Raw genomic sequence first — 27,810 nt, forward strand, 5'->3', positions numbered from 1 at the left:
TTTGAAAAGAGCTGAAAAACATGTTTTTTTAAATTTCTATTTTTTTAAGTTCAACTATTCTTTTTTTGGTTTATTCTTTTTGCATTATTCAATTAGATGGTAAAACAATAGAAACATACTAAAATATTGATTATTACTCAATATTATACAGAAATATAAGAAAATACTCCTTAAGTGGGCGGGGCTACCCGACTCTCCCCTATATATATATATATATATGTAACTGAATGAATGAAGATAAAACAAAGGAGAATTATAGACATATGAAAAAGGGGGGGGGGAATGATAATAAACAACTGATTAAAAAAAAGTATGGGGTATTGTATTAATATATTTTGCTTCAGCTACATTGATACAATATCAGAAAGCACTCTTTTTTGCGGATATAATCGTGCGGGCTGATGAAAAGATTATATCTTTTTTTTTTCCTGTTTTTTAAAAAAAAAATTTCATTCTCTTTTTTTTTTAATCAGTTGCTTATTATTATTCCCCCCCTTCTTCATATGTCTATAATTTTCTTTTGTTTTATCTTCATTTTCAACTTATCTAATGAGTTCTGTTTACTTGCAGCTTATGAGCAATAAATGAAACTTATTGTTTTTCTTAACTTTTTCCGTGTTTCCTTGTATTTATTTATTTTGTTTTATATATATATATATATATATATATATATATATATATATATATATATATATATATATATATATATATATATATATATATATATATATATATATATATATATATATATATATATATATATATATATATATATATATATATATATATATATATATATATATATCTGTGTGTGTGTGTGAGAAGTTGGAAATCTGTGCTGTGTTAGTGCAATGATGAAGACTTTTAAGATGTTTTAATAAAATAATTATTTTAATGTAAAAATCTGGTTATTGTAAAAAAAATGATTGCTAAGCGAAAATGGGGGTTGGTGAGAACAGCGAAAAGAAACTTGAAATTTAACAATTTTTTATTTTGATATAGCACTCTGGTTATACTCGAAACAATGATTGTGAAGTAATAATTGTTTCACGATTGTAATTCAATAAGCGAAGCACACAAGGGTTGGCGTTCCGTAGTTAGACATAAATACATAATTTTAAATTAATTTGTAATATGTTTTGCATTAAGCAATAAACTATTTAAAATAAATTTTTTTTTTTTAAATATTTATTTGTTTCACGTATCCTTTTAAAAACGTATTTATTACTTATAAAATTTGACTTCAGATTGACTTAGGCGCTCTAAAAACTGTTTTAAACACCCTTATTTAAAAAACCCTTATTTATAAAACTCCTTCATTGAGAAAGAAAATTACTCTTTCTTTTTCATCTTTTAGTTCTTTTTCTAAAGGCACAAATTAAAAACATTAAAAACACTAAAAAAAAAAACTGGTTATGTATCATCTGTTTCATTCCAATCGAAAGTGTTCTGGAATAAATTGATCGATGCCACCAGTGCTTTCGAAACTTTATTACTAAGTCGGGAGAAAATAACACCTAAAAAGACAAAAAACGGTGTCACACTTTCCAGCGTGACGGAATGTTACTGCGCATGCGTTTGTGCCGAAAGGGAGTTTACCTGTCCTTATGTAGGCCAACTTGTTTCGGTGCTAGTTTTGGTTCTTTTCTTTCTTTCTTTTTATTTTTTAATTTCATTGCAAGTAAAATTTCAAGAAGGGAAAATAAAAAAAATAAAGAATGAATGAATTAAAAAAGAAAGAAAAGGAGTAGGAGAAAATGGAGATACCCGAAGAGTGGTTTAGAGTAAAATTCGGCGTCTTAGAAGACGCATGTGTTTGTGTGATTGCTCCAGTTGTGTTTCACTTGCGATACGTTCCAGTGGCTCTTTAACGGATTAGTATGTGTTCGATACGGAACATAGCCCTGCAGGTAGGCCATAGCCCGGTGGGCAATGTTTTAACCTTCCCTCAATTTCTGTTGTTTATAAACTTTTTAAGTCGGATGATAGTTTCTTTTTATTTTATACATGAATTACATCAAAAACATAAATCATTTCTGCTTTGTTAGTTAGCAATTTAAGTTATTTAAGTCTTACTTTAATAAAATATTTTCCAATGCAATAATTTCTTTTTTAATTATTTAATGTTTTGCTTTTACAAAGTATATTTCAAAGAGTGTAGTTTGAAAACTTGAAAAAAAAAAATCCGCAATTATTAAAAAAATATATTTTATTGGAAAGTGTTGAAAGAATATGCTCCATTATCAAAATACCACTCATCAGAGAATATTCAAAGAAAATTAACAATCGAAAAATTTCTTTCATTATAGAATACTGAAAAAAATAAATAAAAATATCTTCATTATAGAACATGTGAAAATTATTTTGAATTATAAAAAGATTTCACTTTATAGAATATTAGAAAATCAAATTCATTTATAAAAGTATATTTCCTTTAAAGATAATGAAAAATTATGTTTGGTTATAAGAATACTTCTCTTTAGAGAATACTGGAGAAAAAAAATTATAAATGCAAGCATTTTTCTGTTCAAATCATGTTCATTTCCCAAAATATTTTTTATTACATTTTAGTAGAAACTCATCTTTCGGTGAAATCAGAATGGCTATTGAGAATCCTGAAAGCTTTTTTGGTTTTTCCCGTTTGTGAAAAAATTTCCAAAATAAATTTATAGATGAGGTTTCATGTAAAATCGGTATTTATATCTTAAACGTACTTTTTTCTCAATTTTTTTTTGCGTTGATAGGAAAAGCAGAAAAGCAGTTTTCTTTTTAGCTTTCTTAGAAACAGTTTCGAGCCCTTTCTGCATTAAACGATTTAAATCTGAAACTTACGTTTGAAAATATTAGTAAACTATATTTATAGAAATATGATTCATTAGAGAATATTAAACAATTATTTATTTATAAAAATAACTTTCACTAGAGGATTTTTAAAACATCAAGTTTGATAGGCATGAATTTGTGAATAGAAAATTAATGAATTCAGTGGAGATACAAGCAAGAGGAATAGGCAGCTTAAACCTTTCCGGGATATGCGTCTTTTTCATACGGGGAAGCTAACAGCCTTCTATTTTTGCATAAAAATCGTATAAATTAATTAAAAAAATTATTTTAAAGATCTGTTTATGAGCTCTCGTTGAGTAGCTTTTAAAGTTGACGATAAAACTTTCTATAGGTTTTATAAACTTATTACTCAATAGAGGGAAGCTATGGACTGTACACAAGTGATCTTCGCTTAATATTTTTCAAGAGCAGCACATAAATTTGGTTCGTCGCGATACAACAAGTGAATAAAGGAAGAGTCGGAATGATTTTATGAATTTGTTGGTTATATCCTTTAAATAATGTAAAAAAATTCGAAAATATCACCCAATTAATAGTAGTAACTTGATTAATAAAGAAAAATCGCATTTTTATATTTCTCTATTTAAAAAATTATTGTAATTTTAATTAACGATGCATTCGATTTGTCATTAAAGTAGCAAATGCTGTTTGTAACGGTCAGAAGTTGAGTTGTCTCCTTGACATAAAAAAGCAGTTGAAATTTAAACTCCTTAAAGTTATTCAAAAAGGGATCGGTATTATTATTAAAGATACATTTGCGATAAAATGACAAATGAAACTTACCTTTTTCTTTATTAATTTTTTAAAATCGTTGTTGAAGAGCTAACCCAATTTTTGGGTTTAGGACTACTAATATTAAACTCCGCAGCCTTGTGATTCTGAACCTAATCCAGAAGACAATGGAACTCCTGGATATTGGGAGAAATTTGCCTTCATGGAGGAATTTTTGATGGAACTAACCATCATTTGCGTTAAATGCAGAGGAAAACCACGAAAACCTCCAACGGTTAGCCTAATGGCAAGGGCACTCTAACCCATGATCCGTCTACCATTGAGGATATTTCACGTCAGCACTGTGGTCGGTGCAAGCTGGATATGGATTCGTCTACCAGCCATTGAAGGAATTCGAACTCGGTTCACCTCATTGGAAGGCGAACGCTCTATCCGTGAGCCATCAAAGGTTCAATAAAAACTTCTTAAAATAATTGAAAAGTGGTCGGAATTTTGAGTGGCGATAAAATAAAAAAATTGTGGGTTAGAAGATGAGTGAAATTACCAACAGGTAGAAGCTCATGTATTCATGTATTAAGCATATGTTGTTATAACTCTGTCCATCGCTATTTTAAATTTTAGCGAAATGTGAATTCAGGATAACTTTAACTCAACGATTCATTGCAGAAAAAATTGCTTTAAAATACCAAAATTCAAACACATTTTAACAGGATAACTTCCCCACTCCACAATCATGCTGCAATTTGTTTGCATTTAGATAGTTAAAAAAACAATTTCAGCATTTGAAACTATTTATTTATTTAATTTTTTTGCTTACTCACTCCCCCCCCCCCCCTAATTTTAAATGTGGGTGAAAGAGAGGTTGAAATAAAAAGTTTCTCCCGCGGTATCTCTAAAAATTTTAGAAAAAGAGGAAAGAATAATCGAAGCTGGTTAATAGTTTAATTTGTACATAACAAAGACTTTATATTAAAGAAAGGCATTGAAAATGTTAATTTTAGATTATTATTCCTTCATTTTATTTTCCAGTTTCCTGAAATATTCTATTTATATAAAAAAGTTCCATTCACAATTTCACACAAATTCTACTTTTGTAAAACTATCCTATTTTGACACATTGATTATAATGCTTTTAAAATAACTTAGATTTCTTGCTTCGAATTTATTTTAATTTAAAATGAATATAGTTGGAATTTTGATTTTCTTTAATTTATAAGTAGTTCCATTATTGTGTTAAAATAAAAATAGTACAAAATGACTGTGAAATAATTAAAAAAAGGCTATTTTATAAAATCTTTCGCAGGATAACAATTGGATACCACGCGAGCTTTTATTTAGTCCGCTGACCAGTCAATTCCACTTCGAAAATTTTTAAACATTTTTACGAAGGGTCTTCGATCTTGCTGCCTTCGCTTTCAAGCCCAACAACTGCTTAGAAACCGTTTTTGTTTCTTTAAGCAAATTGTTAAATAAAAAAAAAAAACTTATTCATTTAAAAGACTCCGAAATAGTTTTTTTTTATTAATATAGAATTGGTTTCGATATTCTGATTCGATTGGGATTAAATTTAATAATTTTGCTTACTTACTGTTAAACTTCATCCAGAAACTTGTTTTTAAAATTCTTATTTTAAAGCTACATATTTTTCTCAAAAGATATTATTTAGAAATAGGGAAAAGGACAATTATTACTATTGCTTCGAAATTTTAAATAGTTATTTTGTACTAGGGAGCCCTCATCAATCCCGATGATTGAATAATTGCTGTTTCTTGACATAAAACAGTTCAAATTGTTCAACTAAAAATATGTATTAAAAAGAGCATTTGTGCCTCCACGTCCAAACATTTTCCTTATGATACTATTAAGATGAACATAAATCATTTTTTTAAGTAATAATTTTTTTAAATAACATTTAAAATTAAAAGTATATTGTTATGACAAACTTGGAGAGTTCACAACAGAAATTTAATATATTTACTAACCAAACGGACGGATATATTTTATATACAATTTTTTGCCTTTATCACTTTGTGCATGAAATTGAAAGTAAAGTTCTAAATCATTTAACAAATCTCATTAACAATAACTCATAATTTTTTCTCCTTTGGGCAGTATATTTTTTAAGCAAATCAACTGATTAATGTGAATCCCTTCTTCAATGTTGGCAAGTTCGTACCACGTCAGCAAGTCACCATCGAAGGGAATTTAATTTTAGACTATGTCAACCTTCATCTAATAAAAAGGTACCTCAAGATGGAATCAATTTAACAAGTCTTATTTACTAGTGATTTGGCATTCAATATTTGTAGTGGTAGTTACGCCACAATTGTAATTTGTACCATAAAATAACAATTGTGAAACGGTTAAGAAGATCAGAAGCCGATTTTAATAACTTTATCTTAAAATGTGGCATAGAATTTCGTTATTCTAATTATAATAATAATAAAAACAATTCTCCTAAAGTCTGAATTTAGAAATCAAAGAAAATCGAAAACGTAATAACAGTGCAGGTTAGCTTTAAATTAGGGAATATTTATAGCAAAACAATAACTTCGACTTATATCAATTTTATTCTGATGACAACCAAACTAATAATAAAATTAATGTGAGAAAACGAGATCCTACCATGTGATTTTCCAGCCAATAAAAATGTATTGACAACAATGGAAAACTGCGACACCTTCATTAGATTTTTATCTATAGTAAGATTCATTATTTAAATTGACACACGTTGACTGAACACAGTTTTGCATAAAATTTGTTATAAAAAGTAATTAAGAAGGAAACATGACTTATATATTGCGTAATAATTGTAAATTGGTGACTAAATCTCATTATCATTAAATGTTGCATTAAAAGGTCATTCTACCCGATTACTTTATAACAAATAAACTGCACATTCATTTTTAAGCCTATGCTTTTTAAAATATCTCTGTGATCAAAACAGAAAAGAATAAAGATACCTTCTAAGAAACAGTTTCAGATAAACAGTTTAGCTAACAACTCTACCCTTTCTATAAGAAAAATAAATCGAAATTTTGCTGTTAAATACCGTAGTAACTTCATTAATTTTAAACTGATTACATCCAAAAACATTCTGGATAATCTTTGTTGATTAAAGATACTACCTTATGGTATTTTTTGGCAAATAAGAATGCACCAACAACAAAGAGAAGCAGTTTTATACTATTTATAAAGGGAATTGCACATTTAAAATTGAGGTACTAAGAAGTTAGAAAAAAAAATTTAATTGTTAATTGTTTAATTTTTTTTTTCTTCATGAAATTCTAGAATGAAAATATTTCAAAATTATACATGAACCTCCATTTCCTAAGCATCCAATTTCACTTTTTTTCCTAGTAAATGGAGCAAAGTTTAAGAGAACCGATAAAGAGTTCCTCCTGTAGATTTGGCCTAAGTGATGCTCCAATTTCTGGACATTTTTTTAAGTTAAAAATATATCGCTCATCATGTTGTTCCCTTTCTGTTATCATCCTGGTAATCTTCTTTTAGGTGTTCATTTCCATCCACGGTATAAAATCAGAAGTTACAAAAAAAAGTTGAGTTTTTCGCAATTTCATTTAATAAGAAAGTTCATGTTAGTCTTTAACAAAGACATCTTGTTGCTTAGTTTGAAATAAAAAGTTAAAATGTCTGTTTATGCAGCTTACTTTTCCTTCCTCTATTCGAAGATCACGCTAAAAAAAATCAAACAGATTAAAAAAGTTTCTTAAAAATTATTTCTGCTTAAAAGTGTTCTCGGCATTCTCTTTCTTTGTGCGTTATTTTTTTCTGTGCAAAAAATCAAAAATTTTATTACTAATTGAATTTTTGCAGTTTCATTGAATTAAACATTTTCTGTCTATCTTATAATTAAAAAAATGAGCTGCCTAATTTGAAATTAAAAGTAAAGCTTTGTTAAAATGCCCGTGTATTCAGTTTACTCTCTCCCTCAACTGTAGGAGCGGAAAATAATGGCGCAAAATTAAAACATGAATTTTTTTTATTTTTTTTTTTTATAATTTCTTAAAACCGATTCTGATTTTAATGTAAAATATGTTACTCTTCATGTTCTTTTCTTTTATCTTCCTGGTTATCTCCTTCTATCCTCCTTAGTTATCTTCCTGGTAATCTTTTTTTAGTTTTCTTTTCATACTGAAAATCTACAGTTTTATAAATAATTCGAATTTTCCACAGTCTCATTTTATTCTAAGTTGTTTATGATTGTCATTGAACGGTAAAGAAATCTGTTAAAAAATTATGGGTTTCAAAAAGCTAAACGGAAGTGTGATCATTGAAGTGACTTTTAAAAAATATAGCACAATAAACGATCTAACAAAAATTGGTTCGCTTGTATGACCGCTGGCTCATTACGTGACTTTTTTTTAAATGTTCACTCAGACATTTTACTTATCGTCCAGAATACATTTTGTTAATAAATATTTTTTTTAACGTCATTTATTCGATTATACTTATTCGGTTTACTCATTATAAATTTAGAATCATTTTTCTTCAGATCTATTTTCAAAGTTACTGAGTTTACCAGTGTAATTAAAATTAACTAAATTAAATATAATCAAATTAATTATAACTAGGGTTGCAAGTTCGGCGAGCTCACATATTTCTGCAAATTATTGAATTGTTAATTTTTTTCTTCTAAAATTTAGGAATTATACGAAATGACATTTGTTTAAAATGTGAGATTTTTTTTAATTTTTTGCTGCTGGGCAATGGAATTTCTAAATCCTTTGCATCGATAAACTAGTTTTGCAATCTTAGTTGTTCTTCCAAGGAAAAATAAAAACAATAAAAAAGAGTACGAATTTCTTTTAAACTTCCTAAATACAACTGTTTTCAGTCTCTCATTTATAGTAATGTTTTATTACTATTGCATTTTAACTATGTTTTTTGTTGTAAGCGTTAATTTTATTTCGTGCAAAATTGGCAGATAATTTATATTATTGCTATTGAAAAAATGTCATTAACACACATAGTTTCAATTTAAAAATAAAATAGGATTTATAGCGTAGGCATTCATTTATTAAAGACACTTTTGTAGACCGTCAATGAAAAGCAAAACTTTTGCTTTTGTTAAGACTAGTAATTTCTATAAATGTATAAAAACAAGACCTTAAAACATTTTCGGTTGGTTTAGGCTGACAGCACATAATAAAAAGACAAAGCATCAATGAAACTCATCTTAAACTTTTTATCAATTCTTTTCTAACTATGACCAATTTTATTTTCAATGCACTCAGTGAAAAGTCCTCTTGAACTGCTTGAAATTTTCTTTTTTTTTCTATTTTCAAAATAATGAGTATCTTTCATTTATTTAGGTACAAAATTATTTAATCCATTTCAACAGTAGCGGTTCTTTTGAAAACGATGGATTAAAATGTTTGTTTATCGGCATTCAGGAAGAAAAGCGAAACATTTTATTCTCGATAAATCCATTGAAATAAGAATTTAGAACAAGTAAATAAAACTTATTATTAAAAGCCATTTTAAAAACAATTCTTTTAAAAACTTAAATTGTAAAGTTTTATTCAAATGTGCAGACGATGTTTCATTTGTTCTTATTTACCAATGCGGTCATTGCACGTTGTTTATAGGGAGAAGACAACTTCTATCTTTTTTCATATTTAATTTCTTTATCTCTTTTCGCAAACTATACTTCAGACGATTTTAACAACTTTTTTATGCTTCTTTAATCCACTTATTGAAAAAGGTATCCTCCTATTTTTTATGTTTCACTAAAGGAAACTGATAACACGATTCGTTTTATTGTTTCAAAGATTTAATGTTTATAATACATAAACAGTAATGGATTCTTCAATTAAATTCTGTTATTTACCTTGTGCATAATCTAACTGTATGAAACCAAAACGAGTTTGAAGAGGAACTAGTAATTTTGTTCAATAAAGCACAACGAAAATAAATAAACTATTTTAAAAAGAATCTAAATGAGCTCACAATTTCAACTTATTATTAGAAATGATACATTTACATTGTGTATAAGTGATTTCTTTTTATATTCACATTCGTTTTGAATGTTTGGATGAATTATGAAGCAAACTATTCCTACAAAATAATTCTTTCTCAAATAGTTTATTACTAAGCTTATTATTTTAAAATGGAAAAATTAACAAAAATTTTTGAAAAAAATGGTAGATATTTTTTTCTTTTCATCTTTAGCATGCCTGTAAAATTACCTTCAAAAACTGTTTGGAGAAAAATTCGAATAACTTTTCAGAATTTATTATTATTTTTTTAAAATTCTTTTAAACTTGTTTTTTTACGAATTCATATTTAAAAATAATCGAATAGGAATTACCAACTACAAAATGTTCATTTGTTCAAAGCTTGACATGAAACAAGTTTTTCGTTGGATAAACTTTCAAAAAATTAAAAGTTACCTTTAGTCGAGTTTAAAAATAGCTAATTTGTAAGAAACAAATTTAGAAAGAAGCTCCACTGAAAGAGTTAATTTGTGTCTATTTGGTATTTTAGGAAAGGTATCGTATTTTTACAATGATATCAAATGATTACTCAATATTTTGATTATATGTTATAAGAAATGTTGTTATTCTCATAATGCATAGTATATCGTGCATTGTTTAGAAGCTGTTCCTCTTTCGACAAACAATATGTATATATTATAAAGAAATATTTTTTTGGCGTTAACCCTTTTGTGCCAGTTGACGCGTATACGTGCCAGCATTAAAGGATCCCATCTCCCGTCCAACACACTGGTGTGCCAGAGCAATCTCTCGATCATTCCTGGCCGCAACATATTTGTGACAGTGTTATGGAACTCTTTAAAAAACTATAGTTTTGGGCAAAAGACGACATTGTACGCCCATAGAATGCGAGATATTTGTAGATTTGACCTTCTACTCGAAATGAGAAACATAATATTCACATGCACGCAGTTTTCGATTATGAGAACATGAAGAACAAGATGCGGAAAGGAATTATTCCCAATCTTTTAAAATGAGCACGTAACATTTGTTCTGTATTTTAGCTAGAGTGTTGTGCATTTGGGTTTGCAGTCCAATTTTCAATTGATTTTTAGGCCATGAAAACTTCGCATTTTCTCGTTTTTACCGTTACTGTGTCGTAGCGTTAAAATAATTTAACTGAGTTAAAATTTTTGTGCAAAAATGTTTTTTAAAAGATAAAATTTAAGTAAAAAAAGCATGTCAATAAAAATATGTACAGTATATTTTTTATATAGTCTACAGTACATTATTAAAGAATAGGTTCAAATTTGGCGGTTTTATGGATGGCAAAAAAACCTCCGGTCCAGGTCAGGCGCTCGCGAAATAAACTCTCGGCCTCAGCGATGCACGCGTGTTTACAATTCCCGTCGCGAAACGGTTCTCTATTGACACAGAAAATAATCAGCCTTTTTATCATTAATAAGATTGCCAAAAAAGTGCAGGCAAATATACGAATTTAAGCAACTGAGAACGTCCATTCAAATTTAATAAACATTCCTATAGATCAAGTGTTATAAAGTTTCCCAAATTAAACTTACTATTTATATTTTAATACTATTCACTCGGATAATGTTAAACGGCAGCGTATTTTGATTTCATTAATGGAAAGTAACATAAATAAGCAGTTGAAACCCATTACTGAACCGTTACTTCAACATAAACAAGCACATTAATCAGTATTTTTAAGATACCAAGGACATCAAGTATTATAATTACGATATCTTAAATGCTTCCCTCACAAAGGTCGAGAAAGCATTCTTAAACCTTTTGTGCTCGTGGAACTAAAGAATCTTTCCACACACCTCAAAATCCTTGAGAGAACATTCAATTTTAAACAAAAGAGAATGAACTATACGATAATTGTATGCAGGCATGTTAGGTTGTAATAATGTATTTTCTAAAGAAATTATTGAAGTTTCAAAAAGTAAATGCTTTCAAACCTATTAGGAAGAATATTACATTAGATATTACAGTTATCTGATGTTCGGTGAAAACACTAATTTATATAATTATTTTCTCAGAAATAAAAAGAAGAACCTAATAGGGTAAATAAACTGTTACACATTTAAGCAAACTTTTATTATAGTAGAGTAAGTAAAAACTAACTTTTTGTATTGGCATGTTCATTAATTCTATACATTATAAGCAAATTTTATGTTTCTTGTTACAAAAAGTGTAAAAATCAGATTTCAAGTTTTAACTTTAAAGAATTTACTGGGAAATTTTATATTGAAAACTTCAACAATGAAGCATGTTAAAATTGACTTTGACTTACACAAAATTCAAGTACTATACAAACAAACTTTACATTAAAACTTTCAAAAGTAAAAATTATGCGAATTATATCTCCTTGTAAGAAAATTTTAAGGATAGCTTTTTCAGTCCCCCCCCCCCATGAGTAGAGAAATTTTAAAATTACTCTAACGGAAAAATCGGAATTGTTATATGATTGGTATAACCATAATATCGGAATTCTGAAATATAATACGATATAAATTTGGTGCAAACTTGATAAAGATTCAAAGTGATATTTCAGTTTAAGTTGAATTACAGTATGGTGTTGTTAAGAAGTACATGATTCAAGTTAACACTATACTAAAGGTGAATTAAAACGATAATGTTCAACACGTACCAAAATTTTTAACGTAATAATAATTTTAAGTATAGACTTAAAAATGGAGGAGACAACTGTATCCTAAACAAGAAGATTGTTTCTTTCAGAAATTGGTTACTTAATCAAAAAACTCATATTTTAAAAACTTGACGAGGTTACTATATTACTGGTTTATGGTACTATTTTGTTACATATCATATTTAGTATATTTGTAATGTATGTATACAAATGATAAATTTTTGTAATGCTTTGATAATTATCTTTCAGAAATAGGGTTGTTTAAATAATTAAAACAGCAATAAAAATGACATGAAATGTTTATCGTGATTCACTTTTCTTTGCATGTCCCGTGCAGTTCTTCTGAAGAGTCCTATGGCAAATATTTGCAGAATGTTTTCTTAATTAGAAATTCCTTACCCCTAATAATTTGTCCCTGATTAAGCAAGGTCTTAATACTTTTTGTTTACTGATTGCCCTTGTTTCAATAACAGGAAATGATAAATAATGATTGAAACCGGTAATGAATTAATTCCTAAGTATGCTTAAGAATATTAATTTTATTGAAACACCAAATATTAAGCAATTTCTATTTTATTTCATTCAATAATCTTGCTTTTACACAACGCAAGTTTTAGTTTATATCTAAACAAATAGTTGGTTATTAATAAACAACTGAGGGGGTTAAGTTCCCTGTTCGCTGCTGCTCACCTACCCTGATGAATATTTCGCAATTATTATTGTTTCTTGGTGTAAAACAATTTTTTTTTTTCGAAAGTTGAAGTTTTATACTTTCAAAGTATATGTCCTAAAAAGATCTACATATGCTTGCGTTTCAGCCTCCCCTCCCCTTCTCATGTTCAAACATTTCCTTGATGATTTGATTAAAATCTATTTGTAAACACAAATAATTTTGCTTATCAATCATTTTTTAATATAACATTTAAAATTATTACGAATTTGATGAGTGACAACAGTTATCTAATATTCTCTTTTACCAAACAGGCTGATATATTAAATGCAATTTGTGAATGCATTCCATTGGGCATGAAGCTGATCGAATCTCTTTTACTGTAATTTATAATACTATATTTAAATTTGTTCCAAAAATAATAGTTAAAAAATGGCTAATAAATTTAGACACGGCTTTAAATTAGTTTATCATAAAATGTAGCGTATTAAAGTAATATTATAGAATTACATTATAATAAAGAAACAAACTCTTTTAATTTTAAACTCTTAATATAGAAAACAATTAAAAACGTAATAATAGCAGAGTAGAATAAGAAAAAGATAAATATTACTGGTATATATCTTTAAACTACACAAATTTCTAGGGGCTGCATTTTAACTTTGGTACCCGGTTTTGAGCATGCTCATTGCTTGAAAATTATGTAAATAATTCAAAATCTATTCCCTACTCATTTATCATTACGTAAGAACAGTTCCGTGATCATTTCTGCACATATGTATTATTTGAAGGAAAAGTTTAAACTGATTTTTGAATTTTTCCATGTAAATAAAAAATAAGGACAATACAGTGCTGGAAAAAAGTATAAAATCACTGAAGAAAGTGATAAAACGTAATAAGAAAGGACTTACATGGTTTTATTTTATAATATAGCCATAGATTACGACATAATAAAATCAAAAGCAAAATGAAATTATTAGCGAAATACATCAAGCATTACTTTATGTGTCATAATGAGATTTCAACATAAAGTAAATGGGGGAAAAGTATAATGTCGGTACAATTATTACATCAATTATCAATGTGAGATCCTTTCGATTACATTTATCAATCACGCATTCATGAACTCAGATAAAGTTCGTAAAATGCTAGTATTAATATTGTTCCAAGACATTTTGATTGCAGCAATCAAATCCGAATTGCTCTTGAATGGTCTGCCAGATCTGTAAACGTCATTTATAAATATGCCTCAAAGATTTTCTACCGGATTCAGATCCGGGCAACGAGATGGCCGTTCAAGGAATTTAACCTCATTTGATTTCATCCAAGTTTTAACTGAATATGAAGGATAAACATCTGCATCGTCCTTTAAGAAGATCCAGTCTTCGGATACTATAAGAGGAGCAACAGGCAATAAATGATCTTTTAATATATCCTGATACAGAATTGAATTCTTTTTAGTTTGTATGAATATAATTGGAATTGTATTGCCTATTGTAAAAGTGGCCCAAACCATAACAAACCCACCACCTAATTGACGTTTGGAAAATAAGGAAAATGTACTGCCTTAGAAGCTTGGTAATTTTACTGCCACAGCTTTCAGGATTCCTGGGGTAACTATTCTTAGACCTTCCTATTTTTTTTGGCAATTTGAGAACCCTTCAATCCCATTTATTTAAAAGCTGAAATTCTATCTCGTTCACCTTCCATTAAATTAGTTCCCTTTGTCATTGTATTGCTCGTGCTAACTACCGACTTTTATTAAACTCGAATTTGCTTCCTGTACTGGAGCAAGCAGCTTTCTTGCATGTTCAATATCTGATAATGGCGTAATAAGTATCGACTTTATTCAAGTTGTTTTTCAATGATTATGTAAATTTTGGTATGATTTAAACAATATGCGTAATTAAAATTAAAATTGTGATGCAAAGCAATTAGATTCTATATTTTCAAGTAGAAAATAAATTTGCATATTCAGCCGTAACAGTGGTGTTTCATATTTGACAACTTTTTTCCAGAACTGTAATAATAATAATTAAGAAAGGCATTTTTAGCTTTTAATAAATGAAGAAACATTCTGGAGCATCTACCTAGGTAAATATAGTCACCAAAATTTTATACCGAGCAGTCGCCCTTCACCTAAAATAAAACAGTACTAGATACATCGGCAAATACCGGGCAATGACACTTAACCCTAAAAATCATCTGTGTGGATTTTGTTGCCTGGCAAATTTATAACAAGCAGTGCACTTAACTTAAAAACAAACAAACGTGTATGCCTTAAAGAAGGAAGTGTATGCCGCAGCGCAACTACATAAAATGCAGTGGCGTTTGACCATAAAAAAACATCAGTGTAGGATGTATCGCTGAGTCGCACTTTACTTTAAAAGCATCATAGGATATACCGAGCAGTGGCACTTAACCTAAAAAAAAATATCAATGTAAGGCATGCCGGGCAGTGGCACTTAACCTTAAAAAAAACATCAGCGCAGAAAATACGAGGCAGTGGTACTCAGCCTTAAAAAACATTACTGTAAGATATACCTGGTAAATGCGAATCGGGCTTGTTAATTAACCTTAAAAAACATCTGTTTAAGGTATACTGGAAAAGTGTAAACCTTCCGTATTCCTTTCTATGTCATAAGTAATAATGTGAAAAATTATAGGCCTGTCTGTATTCAAAAAATCATTGCCGTTTAATTAAAAAAAAATCAGATAACATACAAACAAAACAATTCAAATAAGACGAGTAAAAGCAAGTAAAAAAAGGCGATCAAAACAGTATTTTAAAAATCATTCTCGCTGTAAAAAGACCCCGTTTTTCCCTTTATCCCAAACTTTCATATTTACCTTATTTTTCCCTAAGTACCAAAGTTAGAAAACAGGCTTTAAACATTTTACTAAATTAAGGATGCGAAAATATTTTATAGGAAAGCGATATATTTATAACTTATCTTAATTTTATCCTGACGATAGCCAAAGGTATGTGGAAATCAATATAGGAAAACAGGATCTTACAATGTGATTTTCCGGATAATAAAAATGCACCGAAAACAATGGAAAATTTCATTCTGTTTTAATGTTACATAGAAATTTATTGCTCGTATTTGAGAAGGTTCATTAAAGTAATAATAATTTCTGATTTAGTAACGCTTTGATTGCTTGGTCGATGAACTTGAAGCGTAATGCCTTCGTCATGTCAATCCTGTGACATCATCATTGTATTTTTTATGTATTGCTAGATTCGCTACAACTCATTATCGAAGTAATGTGAACTCACTTTTGTTTTGAAGCTGTCAAACAAAATATATATTTCAAATTTAGTGTAAAAAAATTTAAACGACAACCTAGACGTAAAAAGAAGAAGAAAAAAATACATCTGCAGCATGTGATTCAGAAACTCTAAATCGGAAGTAACGAGCCCGTGGTTAATAGATAAATTCACGGAATAATTTTTTTTTCCATCTTGTGAGTCGCAATAGAAGATTAGGGAACAAAACTTAATTCTGATCACTAATTTAAGAGAAAGTAGGTATCAGCACAGCCTGACAAAGGCAGGGGCATACGGGGCAGTTGCCCTGGTCCCCGACATCAGAGGGGCCCCCAAATCGAATAGAAAGTTTATTTCACGTTTCCTTCTTTAATAAACTTTTTTTAAACAAAATGTCAGCGCAGTGTAAAATCCATCAGTTTTAAGTTAGCTTCATCGTTAATCTATCGTATGAACACGATCTATATTTCGTAAATCCATGCCTGCATTTCAAAAGCCTGCAAATCAAAAGCCTACATTTTTTACAGATCTGAAAATGCAATATGTTTTCAGAAATATAGGCTTTTGATTGACTTAATTAAGCCATCGTAATTGTGAAAATTTAGCTGATTTCCGACCTAATGTCAGCAAGGCATGAATTTTTCACAGCTAGATGACAAAGGTAACAATCAGAAAACGACATTCGGCATGCGATGGACATAGAATTATCAGAAAATCAATAAAATGGACAAGGATATTTCATCTGACCTTCGGAGGGGGCGGGACTTTATAGCTATTTTAGGTTCTAATCAATTTTCTTGTTATCTATAATGAGGTGAAAAATTTAAATATCTCCATGAAGTTCCATTATTCTTACTGAAACAGTAAAGCAGAGGGGGCCCCTAAGGAAGCTTTTGCCCCGGGCCCCAATTAGGCTAAGTCGGGCCCTGTGTATCAGGCGATATTTTGGAGAAGAGCGAATTTAGATTTAAGATGAGTTTAGGCCATCTGAGAATTTTTTTACCAGCTGTAAGATAAAATAGTCGTTTGCGAGTTCTTTGCTGTTGCAAAATTTTGTAAAAATAATGTTAGTTTTCAAAAAATCCATTAAAATGCCAGTTAAATTCTTTTTTCAATAAGCTCCGATGAAATTGTTTTAAATGCTAAACTAAACAATTCTTTTGATTAACCAATGCATTAATGTTTATAATAATAAATGGTTTCACAGATATAATATATGGTACAAAAATGTACCAAAATCATCGTTCAGAAATTAAATATACAAAATAGAAAGTAGGGGTAGCCCAACCATAACAAGTAAAATTTTGGTGACCGCTATTGAATTCGCAAAATCAAAGTGAAAGAAAAAAAAATTAATATCTTGCTATAAAACAAATCATCTTAAAAAGTATCGATACTTTAAAGAGGAAAAAAATGTACATGTTTCCCACTCTGTTCTGTCAATTTCTTTTCTACTGAGTGCCTTGCTTGAAACATGACTTTTTTCCATTTTAATAACGAAGCAAATTTCTTATTGATCAGCATAAATATTATGCAAATAGTAAATACAATGTTGTAAGAATTTTTTTGATTATCATAATTTTTTGCAGATAGTCATAAAGTATTAATTGTTAATAAATAAATATAAAAACTACTATATTTGTGTTTTTTAAACTTTCCTAATTTTTTTAAATAACCCCAGATCAATTAAGTGTTTCTAAATGTGTCTAATAGCATCGGCATCTTTTTTGTTCGATTTTTTAATATAGAAAGAAATTAGACTATTCGAAGATTATTATTAGAAGAATTTATTATTTTTTATTATAGAAAATCAAAGGAATTAAATAAAATCTTACTAATTAGTAAAAATATCTTAATACTTAAAATTTTTTTTTCTCCATTTCTTATCTTTTACTGTCGAAAAAAAGATTTATTTATTGGAAAGTAGGGTGGGAACTATTACTAAGAACGACTTTTACGATCAGTGCAGTGAAACTAATCTGTGAAAGATATATTATTTTAATGGACATTTTTAGATTTTCAAAACAAAGTGCGAAAATACTGAAAAATTTTATGTGCTTTCTTTCCTTTTTAATTTTTACTAAAATTAAAAATCTAAACATAATTCCCAAATTATAATTTTTTTGAATGATCACAACTTCAACATGATTAAAGTTTAAAATCTGGAGAATATAAATAAGTTCTCCATATAGATAAACTATTAATATTTAAGAATAGTTATTTAATGTGAAGTATGAGTACAAGTGGTCATAGACTCATTAAATGCCTTAAACAGGATTTATGCAAAGTATTTCATTATATTGGCAGTTCAAAACTTTATCTAATTAAATATTTAAATAATCGTGTCAAAAATATATGTTAAGTATCATTATGTATATATATATATATATATATATATATATATATATATATATATATATATATATATATATATATATATATATATATATATATATATATATATATATATATATATATATATATATATATATATATATATAATATAACCTATAACAAACAACAGTATTTTTTTTAAAAAAAAGAAGAAAAAAAAGGAAGAAATTTTATTTAAAAAAACCGGAAAAAAAATACAAAAAGATATAATCTTTTCATCAGCCCACACGATTATATCCGCAAAACAGAGTGTTTTATATATATATATATATATATATATATATATATGATGTGTGATGCTGTCATAGTTGCCATTGTTTATTGTTCAAGCAGTTGCAAGCGCGGCAAGGGTCTCATGAGAATGATTGAGAGCAGCTAAAAGTCTGCTTAAAGCTCTATTCCTAATGCTCGATAAGATTTAAATCCGGAGATCAAGCTGGCCATTCCATACGCAGAATTGTTTGCTGCTGAAGATAATAACTCACGATGCGATCCCAATGCGGCGTTGCGTTATCGTCTTGTAGCACGAAATCATTACCAACCTCACCAGTATAGCATTTTTGTGTCAAATCAAACTTACTAGTACTGCTAAAATTACTGATTTTTAGTAAAATTACCAAAACTTACCACATTTATTACCAATTAATATTTTAATAAAAAATAATATTTTACTGTTAATTTTTTCAAAAAACTTAATGGTCATCGGTAAAAATTACCGTGCTTTTTGGTGTTCCTAGAAACACGGTTAATTTTAACATATTCTGGTTGCTTTGACTATGCTTATATGCATATATGTTGTTGTGAGGTTATAAATTTCGTACGACTTACAAACTATTGTTGCAAATATGCTAAGACTCAACAAACATATCAAAAACAAACATTGAAGTTCGCAAAATGTGTTAGCCTATTCATAGGATTGTTTGCACAAACGATTGTCCGCTTTTTTCTCTTAAATTTTAAACGTACTTTACCAAATATTTTGGGTAAAAAATTATTTTAAATCAATAAAACCTAGGTTTTGTAAAATTTGAAAACTAAATTTAGTATATTTTTCTTAGAGAAAAGTAAAATTATGTAAAATAATTCTTAAAAAGTAATTCAAGAAATTTAAGACAACGCCAATCATGTAATACTAAAATAATAATAAATATGTTTTTCTGCTAATATTTTTGAATTTCATAAGTTATAAGAATATTATTTATTTCATATCACAAAAGATAAATATTTCATTGATTTTTGAAGTGAAATTTATTATATGAGGATAAAACTGTAAGTTAGACTTAATTTTGCTAATTAAAGTCAAGTAAAAGTCTGTTTACCTTACAATTCAAAAAGGTATTTCTTAAATTAAAAATAAATTTTTTATGTTCAATTGTTATTTTAGTGAGTAAGATGAGTATCAAATGCAATCTTTCTAATTTATTTATTTAAGGTTCAAAGATAATCAGAGGATGATTAGTAAATTCAAAAAGAAAAAAAAAATCATTTATTTGCAATCATGCTTAAAAGAATAAATTTTCATTTAAATATTTGGTCATGTTAATTTAAGAACTACGATTTTCATTGGGATGTATGCAATTTAATAAAATGTTCTTGCAATATAAAATAATTTCAAAAGCTTTAAAATATATATTAAAGGTACAGTAAAATCGAATAGAAGGAAAGGTATTTTACTTGTAAATTTATTCTAGCATAAAATCGTCTGGACAATATTGTTCGAATTTATAATTTCCTGTTTGGCAACACTTTTCACACTTTTTCAGTCTCGCTTTAAAAATAAGACGATTACTATTTCGGGTCATGGTTACGATAATAGAAGGAACAATTTCTCGTGATAAAATATTTTAGGGAACGTGTTTCAAGAATTTATAAGTGTGTTTCGTAGTAGTTCACAATACTTACATTTAATGTATGCAATATATTAGAATTTATAAACTCATTTATATTCTAAATTGCTTATATTTAAATGTAGTATATTTAAAATATTTAACTGATTCTCTCAAATGTTCAATTTTACTATTATTGACCACATGGAGGGTCTCAATGCAAAAATAAGTAAAATTTTGAAATGAATTATAAAAATTTTTTATTTATAGAAAAAAATTTTTTTTGCTCATTTATTATTTTCATTATTTATTTTAATGATGGCCAAAATTTTTATTTTCGTCAAAGTTGAACTAAAAGGGTAATAAATTTTTTTTTGTAGTTGATTACGAAGATTATGTCTCCTAACTATTCGCTTTAAGTCTAAGAATAAATGATTAAATAAATAAATAATAATAATTTTTTTCTATTTTTTTATTTGCACAAAGAGCAACTGATTTTAAATCTGTTAGATACATAAATTAATTGATATGTTCTTAGTATTTATTTAATGTTTTGCTTTTTATAACAGCTGAGAAAGCAAATAATTTTTGAAATAAAAATAATTTTTTTTATTGCACTGAGGGAAAAAATTCTGCAATTGTATTGTCAGGCATGATTTCAGATAACTGTGGTGCTCAATTTCGTTTTTAAGAACTGTTCTAAGCAATGTTCCACTGTAAGGGATTTGGCAGATGCTATTTTAATATTACATGGTATTATATCACGCAATAAGAATTTCAAATTAAAAACTATCATTAGAAGAAAAGAAAAAATATTTTTTTTGTTATTTATTATTAAAGCACCAACCGAATTTAGGTAACAGCTTGGTCACCTTTCAAAAGTATTTTGTGCAACATACAAGCTTTAAAGGAAACCAAGCCGAAAGGTATATTAAGCAATACATTAACCAATTTAAGTTATTTTCCGCTACTTGGTCCTTGTGGGAGTACGTCAATTTCAATTTTAACTATCTTCAAGAGATGTCTGCGATATTGTCAAAGTTCTTTAAGTATTGAATTTCAGTGACAATTTAAAATCTTTCCCGCTGCCGTTAAATCACACAAACAGAGTCCTGCACTCTGCACATTTAATTATAGTCGGCAGCAGAAATAACCGAAGGTAAAATATAAAACTTATACAGAAGGAATGAGTTAGCATGATAAGATAGAAAACTTATTTCTGCTGTAGTACTTCCACCTCTCGATCCATAACTTGAATATCGTTTATTTTACGTGTATGCTTATAGCTCGAAAAAGGGAAGCTCCGTCACCAATAATTGGTATGACAGTATGCGACACCATATATGTTTAAAATTTCGTCTGCCATTTTAGAAAGGATTAAAAACAAATCCAAATAATTACTTCGTAACTAAATTTTTAATTCAACAAAAATGTAAAATTATTCTGAATAAATATTAAGTGTGTTACGAACTATTCAGCACTACTTTAATAATTACTTACGACTATTTAACAAAATGAATATTTTAAATCCGATTTTTATTGCGGTCTTATTTATCCGGGTATTTACCATTTTCCTGAATGAACCTTTTGTTGCCACACCATCTTTACCGTTGCATTACTACCTGTAGCGATAAAGATTGCCAACTATTTTTTTTTATTTTTTTATTCTTTGTAACGGACGTACTCAAGAGTTTGTTCCGCTGATGATTTTTATTGTTAATGAATTCACCTTGGCGAGCGCCGCGATTCCAGAATGCTTTTAAGTTTTTATTCATTCTTATTTTAGAATAATTCTGTTTTATTCAATATCCTTGATAAAATGACTGATTCTTTTTTGTTTGTGAAATGAGAACTCGTTAAGTCAAACTAAACTTAGATTGTTCCTATAACTAACACGTTATGAATCAGCATATTGTATGTTTCCAATATGTGTATATACATCTCCGTTAAGATTTAGTGGCATAAATAAATACAAAAAGGTAAATAGGGTCCGAACAGCCTAAATAAAATAATAAATGATTGCAAAAACTCTTTTTTCCAAAGAACTTTTTTTTCTTCGCTAAACGATTTTTTTTTTAAATTGAGAGCAAAAAATGTTTGGATTTGTTTAAATAGTTCCATACATATTTCAAATGAAATTAATATTAAGAGAACCAAAGTTTCAAACGTTTTCCTGATGAAACTGTTGATTAAATTTTTCTGATTAAAATATTTTTGAAATTACAGATACTTGATGATTTTAATGGTCGAAAATCAGTATATTTTGAAGGAAAAAAGTTTTTTTTTAAACAGCACGTTTTGTAATACCTTAAAATATCGTATTTGTAACTCTCACGAATTCGTAACTTAAAATATCGTCTGCCTGAACTAATTAGCATATTTAAGACCAAACCTCGAACCACTACCTAAAACGGAAACGGCTACTACCAAAAGTGCGGGGAATTCTAATTAATAAATCAAAAATTACTAAAGGTGTTACTACAATACTTTACGATACCCAAAAGTTCTTTCGTGCATTTTGGGTCATTAACCTACGGTTGTCACCCCATCTGTGCATGCTATAAACTAGAGGCACAGTTGAGCCTCCATAATCACCTCGAAGGTTTATCCCGTCTTAACTTATGCTCAGATATTTTGTAGCCTCAAACGTTCCCGAGTATTGTGGATATTTTAATGATGAGTAACGTAAGAACTGCACCAAAGGCAAAACTAACACTCTCTCAAATAAAAATTACGAAGAAGAAGATTCATGACTAAAACAAACGTCAACAAGCTTTAAATAATATCAGAAAAAGTGGTTTCTATCTGGAAATATAATGTTAGAAAACTGTTGGAAAATAATCTCATCAATACAATCAAAAAAAAATTTTTTTGAAAGAAAAATTTAATTAACAATCAAAATGAAGTGCATTCATGATACAGGATGAGACTCAAACAATAAGATATGCCATAAAAGGTAGAATTTCTTAACTTTCTTGTAATTTTTCTTTGTCAGAAAAAACTACCAGGGTAAATTCAAGTACAAATTTACTTTATTTCTGAGGCAACGGTTTTATTAAAGGCAAACAATCGGAAAAAAATCTTAAAATATTACTTTTTAAGAGATAAATTTTATCCGTATATGATGGACGCTCTGTGTTTCCTCAGGAAGTAATTCTCAGCACATTTGAAAGTTGAAATAGAAGAGGACCACAGAAATTAATAGACAGATAGTTAAAAGATATATATATATATATATATATATATAAAAGCCAATTTCCAACTGTCTAGCCTCCTAAATTTTGACCCCAACTTAATGAATTCACTCCTTAGATTTATTCTTTACACCCTTATTAGTGTCTAGGGTGCTGACAGGCTTTTGAAATCACGATCTTGAAAGAGTTTTATTCTATTTCTTGGAGTCTATTGTCATCCGTGGAGACACTGCCCGTGCCGCTCTACTTGACGAAATATGCAAATTTTCAGGCGGATTTTCGAATTTGCCACTCACGTGTGTTCGATTTAACAGACAAAAACTCTACCGTCTTGAAGGTTGTAGCCATTTAATCGTGTGCAAATAAGGAATTTCCATATTTGCGTGCTGTTGCCCATTTAAATACTTCCTATTTTATTTCATGAATTCTAATTTCTTTTCTAAAAAATTCCATTCAATTGATAAAAATTGTATACAATTAATAAAAATTTTATACAATTAATAAAAAATGCTACTTTTTATTAATTGAATACATATGAAAACAACAAATCCGAGCATTATATTACGTTAAGATGAATTGAGAGTCAAAGTTGTTAGTTAATTTTTATTCACCGTGCATTATAAATTAAATTACATTTATATTTGAGGGAAGTTAGTTTACAATTCATGAAGGTTGACAACTTAAAAAGAGGTTCCAAAAGTTGCATTTTTTCCTTCAATTTTGGACTTTCTTTGTTTAAAAAATTAAGTACATTACACACCCACACCGTCTTGCTTTTGCCCATTTGCAACTTTCCTTGCTTTTGCTTTGACCTATTATAGCAGCAATCCAAGCTTAAGAATTAAAGGATTAAATTCAAATAAAGTATGTAACTTCATTGAAACCAAAATTTAAGTCTTAATTCATCTTGAATCTCTTTGGAAAAAAAATTCCAAATTCTTCAGGATAATTTTTGTTTGAAATAAAAAAGTAAAGCTTGCTTTTAAATTCAAAAAACTGACGAACAGGTCTGTTTTTTTGTGAATCAGAAGATGCCGATCAGAAGAAAATTTTACTGCAATTTTCTCTGTACACAAATGAAACTATGAGCAATGCGTCGTTCTTTGTTTAAATTTCTAATTTATTTAGAGTACTTAAATTACAAAGCTCTAAAGATTGGTGAGTAATATATAGAAGAAAGTCTAGTCTTTAATGCAATAAAAGTAAAATATAAAAAAATTTCAAGACCTTAACATTTCAGTATTAGCTAAACTTAGTAGAAAAGCAGGGGAAACTGGCTGGGATAGAAGTGTGTCGGAATTTTCGGTGATTAGAGAGCGATAGCGATCTTAAAGTGCAATTTTCTAATTATAAAATAAATATTAAGAAGTTTGTGCCGATAAAATTGACATCTCCATTAAAATAGGTAGAGCAAAATCCTTCCAATGCTACGAGAAATTATGAAAAATTATGCCTTCCTCTTGCGAATAAATTTTGTTTCCTTTTATTAAAAATGGTATATAATTTCATTTATTGACTAAAATAAACGTAAACCATTCCTGCTACTGCCCTTTGTGGGTTCATGCTGGTTAGGGCTCCACAATGCGGAAATTGCTGATTATATGGCAAGGTGGTGAGCATTGGGCACAGACAACCTTTACTTCTCAGACAAACATTACTCTGAAGTTCAAAATTTCATTCAGCAAAATGGAAATACTCTTTGATTCTTGTTTTTAATATTTTATTTTGTTTTATTTTATTTCAAGCTACTTCTGTACTGAAAAGTATGACATGCATCATGTGTTCATAGTCCTATATGACTATGAACATATGATGAACATAACAATAGATCTATATGACATACCATCAAAACAGACAACAAGAACAGAACTTATGAAGAATAACTTTTCAACATGGCAGCAAAGATAGGACAATAATAATACAAAGGGTTGACACACTTACCAATTTCTCCCAAAAGTCAGTAATCGAAAAATCTACTCCGATTTCTATATCAATCAATTTCTAACTAACAATGGAGCCCAGGGTAGTTATCAGTCAAAATTGTTCGGGAAAGACCCGAACTGTAAAGCTTGTAAAAGTTATGAAGATATCGAACACATACTTACTGTCTGTCCAGTTTATTATGATTTAAGAATTAAATTTTTCCCGAGAAATTTCAACTTTGATACCATTAAAAGAAACTGGAACCAAAAGAAAAAAAAAGGAATTGAAGTGATTTTTAAAAGACTTTTTTTAAAACAGAATTGAGGATTTGGCCTAAACTGATGATCCTTCCCGGGATGCCCCGTAGGGGGGGGGGCAAGGTTAAAGCCGAACTTTGTTCATAGTCCCAGGAAGATTTGTTTTGTGCTTCATAAGAAATTTGAGCAAAAACGTCAACCATTATGTTTTTGTTTGCAACGTTTGTTCACTTATTAGTGTTTCTAATGAGCAATAAAGAGACATTTATTACAAGAAATAAATTAAATCCAATAATAAATTTTAGCGGTTTATGAAATAATAAAACAAGTTCCAGTTTCACAATTTACAAATTAATAAACACTACGATGGTTGGAATTTAGACTAATGGTAAATATAAGGAAGGAAAAAAAAGTCCGAATATCTATAACACACTAAAACAAAACACAGAACGTAAAAACTGTATTAATCAAAAAGCCAATTATCTTCATAACTTAAATCGAATGCAAAGAAAGGTGTAAAAACAGAAAGCCGGAAATGAACGCATTCCTTTATTAATAATAAAGTTTAGTTTAATGGGTACAACATATTTTGATCGATATTTGTCGTAGACCATTGTTGCAGAAGGTCTTATTGACCGTTCGATTTTGAAGAGCAAATTAATCATTTTGCTTTTAAAATATTGAAGTCTAAATTATTTACCACAAAAAAGGCATTATAAGAGCTGATTTGAAAGAAAAAAAAGTGAACTTCCTAGGTGTATATCATTTAACTGTGGGAACTTCCGGAACTGAGTGTCTTTTTAATGAAGTTATAAATAATAAAAATTCATCTGTGCTAATGATGGAATTACGGGTACTTGTTGCAATTTCAATGATTCGAGGGGCTAACTTATGTATGCTAAAATACTTGTATAAACGATATTTTAAGTCATAGATACAAGAATATATTTTCTCTGAATAAGCTTATCTTTTTTCGACGGTTTTGGATTCTTAACTGCCAAAAAAGGGGGACAGTCACAATTTGGAAAATATATTAAACATTTTTAGGCAGAAGACCAGTAGAACGTTTGAGCTTCTTCTGTATGTAAACTTCGCGTTCTGCATATTTTACCCTGGAACTATTTAAGATGGGCGAATAATTTTTGCACAAGGATATAAAACTTTTTTTTATCAAAGATAATTCTACATAGCAATTATTTACTACTATTATTTATTAATTTTTATTATTTACGTGAGGTCGAAACATTTTCAAATAAATATTTTGCTTCATTTTAATCAGCTAATTTTATGTGAGAAAAAGCCAAATTTGAATGGATTTGGTAAAATATTTCTTGAAAAATGAAAATTTAAAAATACTCTTATTATTATCATTGTAACAAGGAAAAATTTAAATTTAACATTAAGGAGCTTAAAACGTTTACCTGACTAAACTAATGGTTTCAAGATATATTTTGATCACTAAGCATTTATCGAAAAAAACTGTTTAGAAAAAGTGCGTTTTGAAATTATAATTAGCGTATTTGAGTTTAGTGACTTTAACCAAAACATTGAAATGTGTTAATCTGATAGGTAGAATAAAATTTATAATGTTTATCAATCTTCGCATTGTACAGAATTTGTAAATTCAGTTGAACATTAGTAATTTATAGCCAAAAATGTGAGGAGGGAATTTTTCTCACAAATTTTATTCGATTTTAACTATTAAATGTACATTTTATCAGATTTGTATGATAAAGAAAAAATAGTATGTAATGGTTTCTTCTTGTAAATAAACAAACAGTATATCTAAACTAATGATTTCAAAAACAAACTTTTTTGACTAAAAAGAAGAAGTATTCTAAATAAATTTATGATTTTTTTTTTTTATCTTTAATTTTCTTATAATTAGGGTATACATTAGCAATGAAAGTTTAACATGGTAGACAAAAAATCTTTACAAATACAAAATCAATTGTTGTAGAGATTTATGCAAAGAACAGATGATATTCCAATTTTAAAATATTTAAACTCCATGTGGTTTGAAAACTTTTTTTTACGGTACGATAGCTACGCACGAATCAGGAAT

General features: G+C 28.4%; 1 protein-coding gene across 1 annotated transcript in view; it reads left to right on the forward strand.

The window, feature by feature from the left end:
- Positions 1–1,621: 1,621 nt before the first annotated feature.
- LOC107447800 (uncharacterized) overlaps positions 1,622–27,810 on the forward strand; it is a 117,721-nt gene continuing 91,532 nt past the window's right edge. Inside the window, exon 1 of the mRNA XM_071186833.2 lies at positions 1,622–1,910. Within this exon, the coding sequence (XP_071042934.1) occupies positions 1,881–1,910 (30 nt within the window). The 5' untranslated portion in view covers positions 1,622–1,880. The remainder of the gene's footprint in view (positions 1,911–27,810) is intronic.

Source organism: Parasteatoda tepidariorum, chromosome 9 (assembly GCF_982258835.1).
Source record: "Parasteatoda tepidariorum strain Cologne lab strain chromosome 9, Ptep-v5.0, whole genome shotgun sequence".
NCBI classification, from domain to species: Eukaryota; Metazoa; Arthropoda; class Arachnida; order Araneae; family Theridiidae; genus Parasteatoda; species Parasteatoda tepidariorum.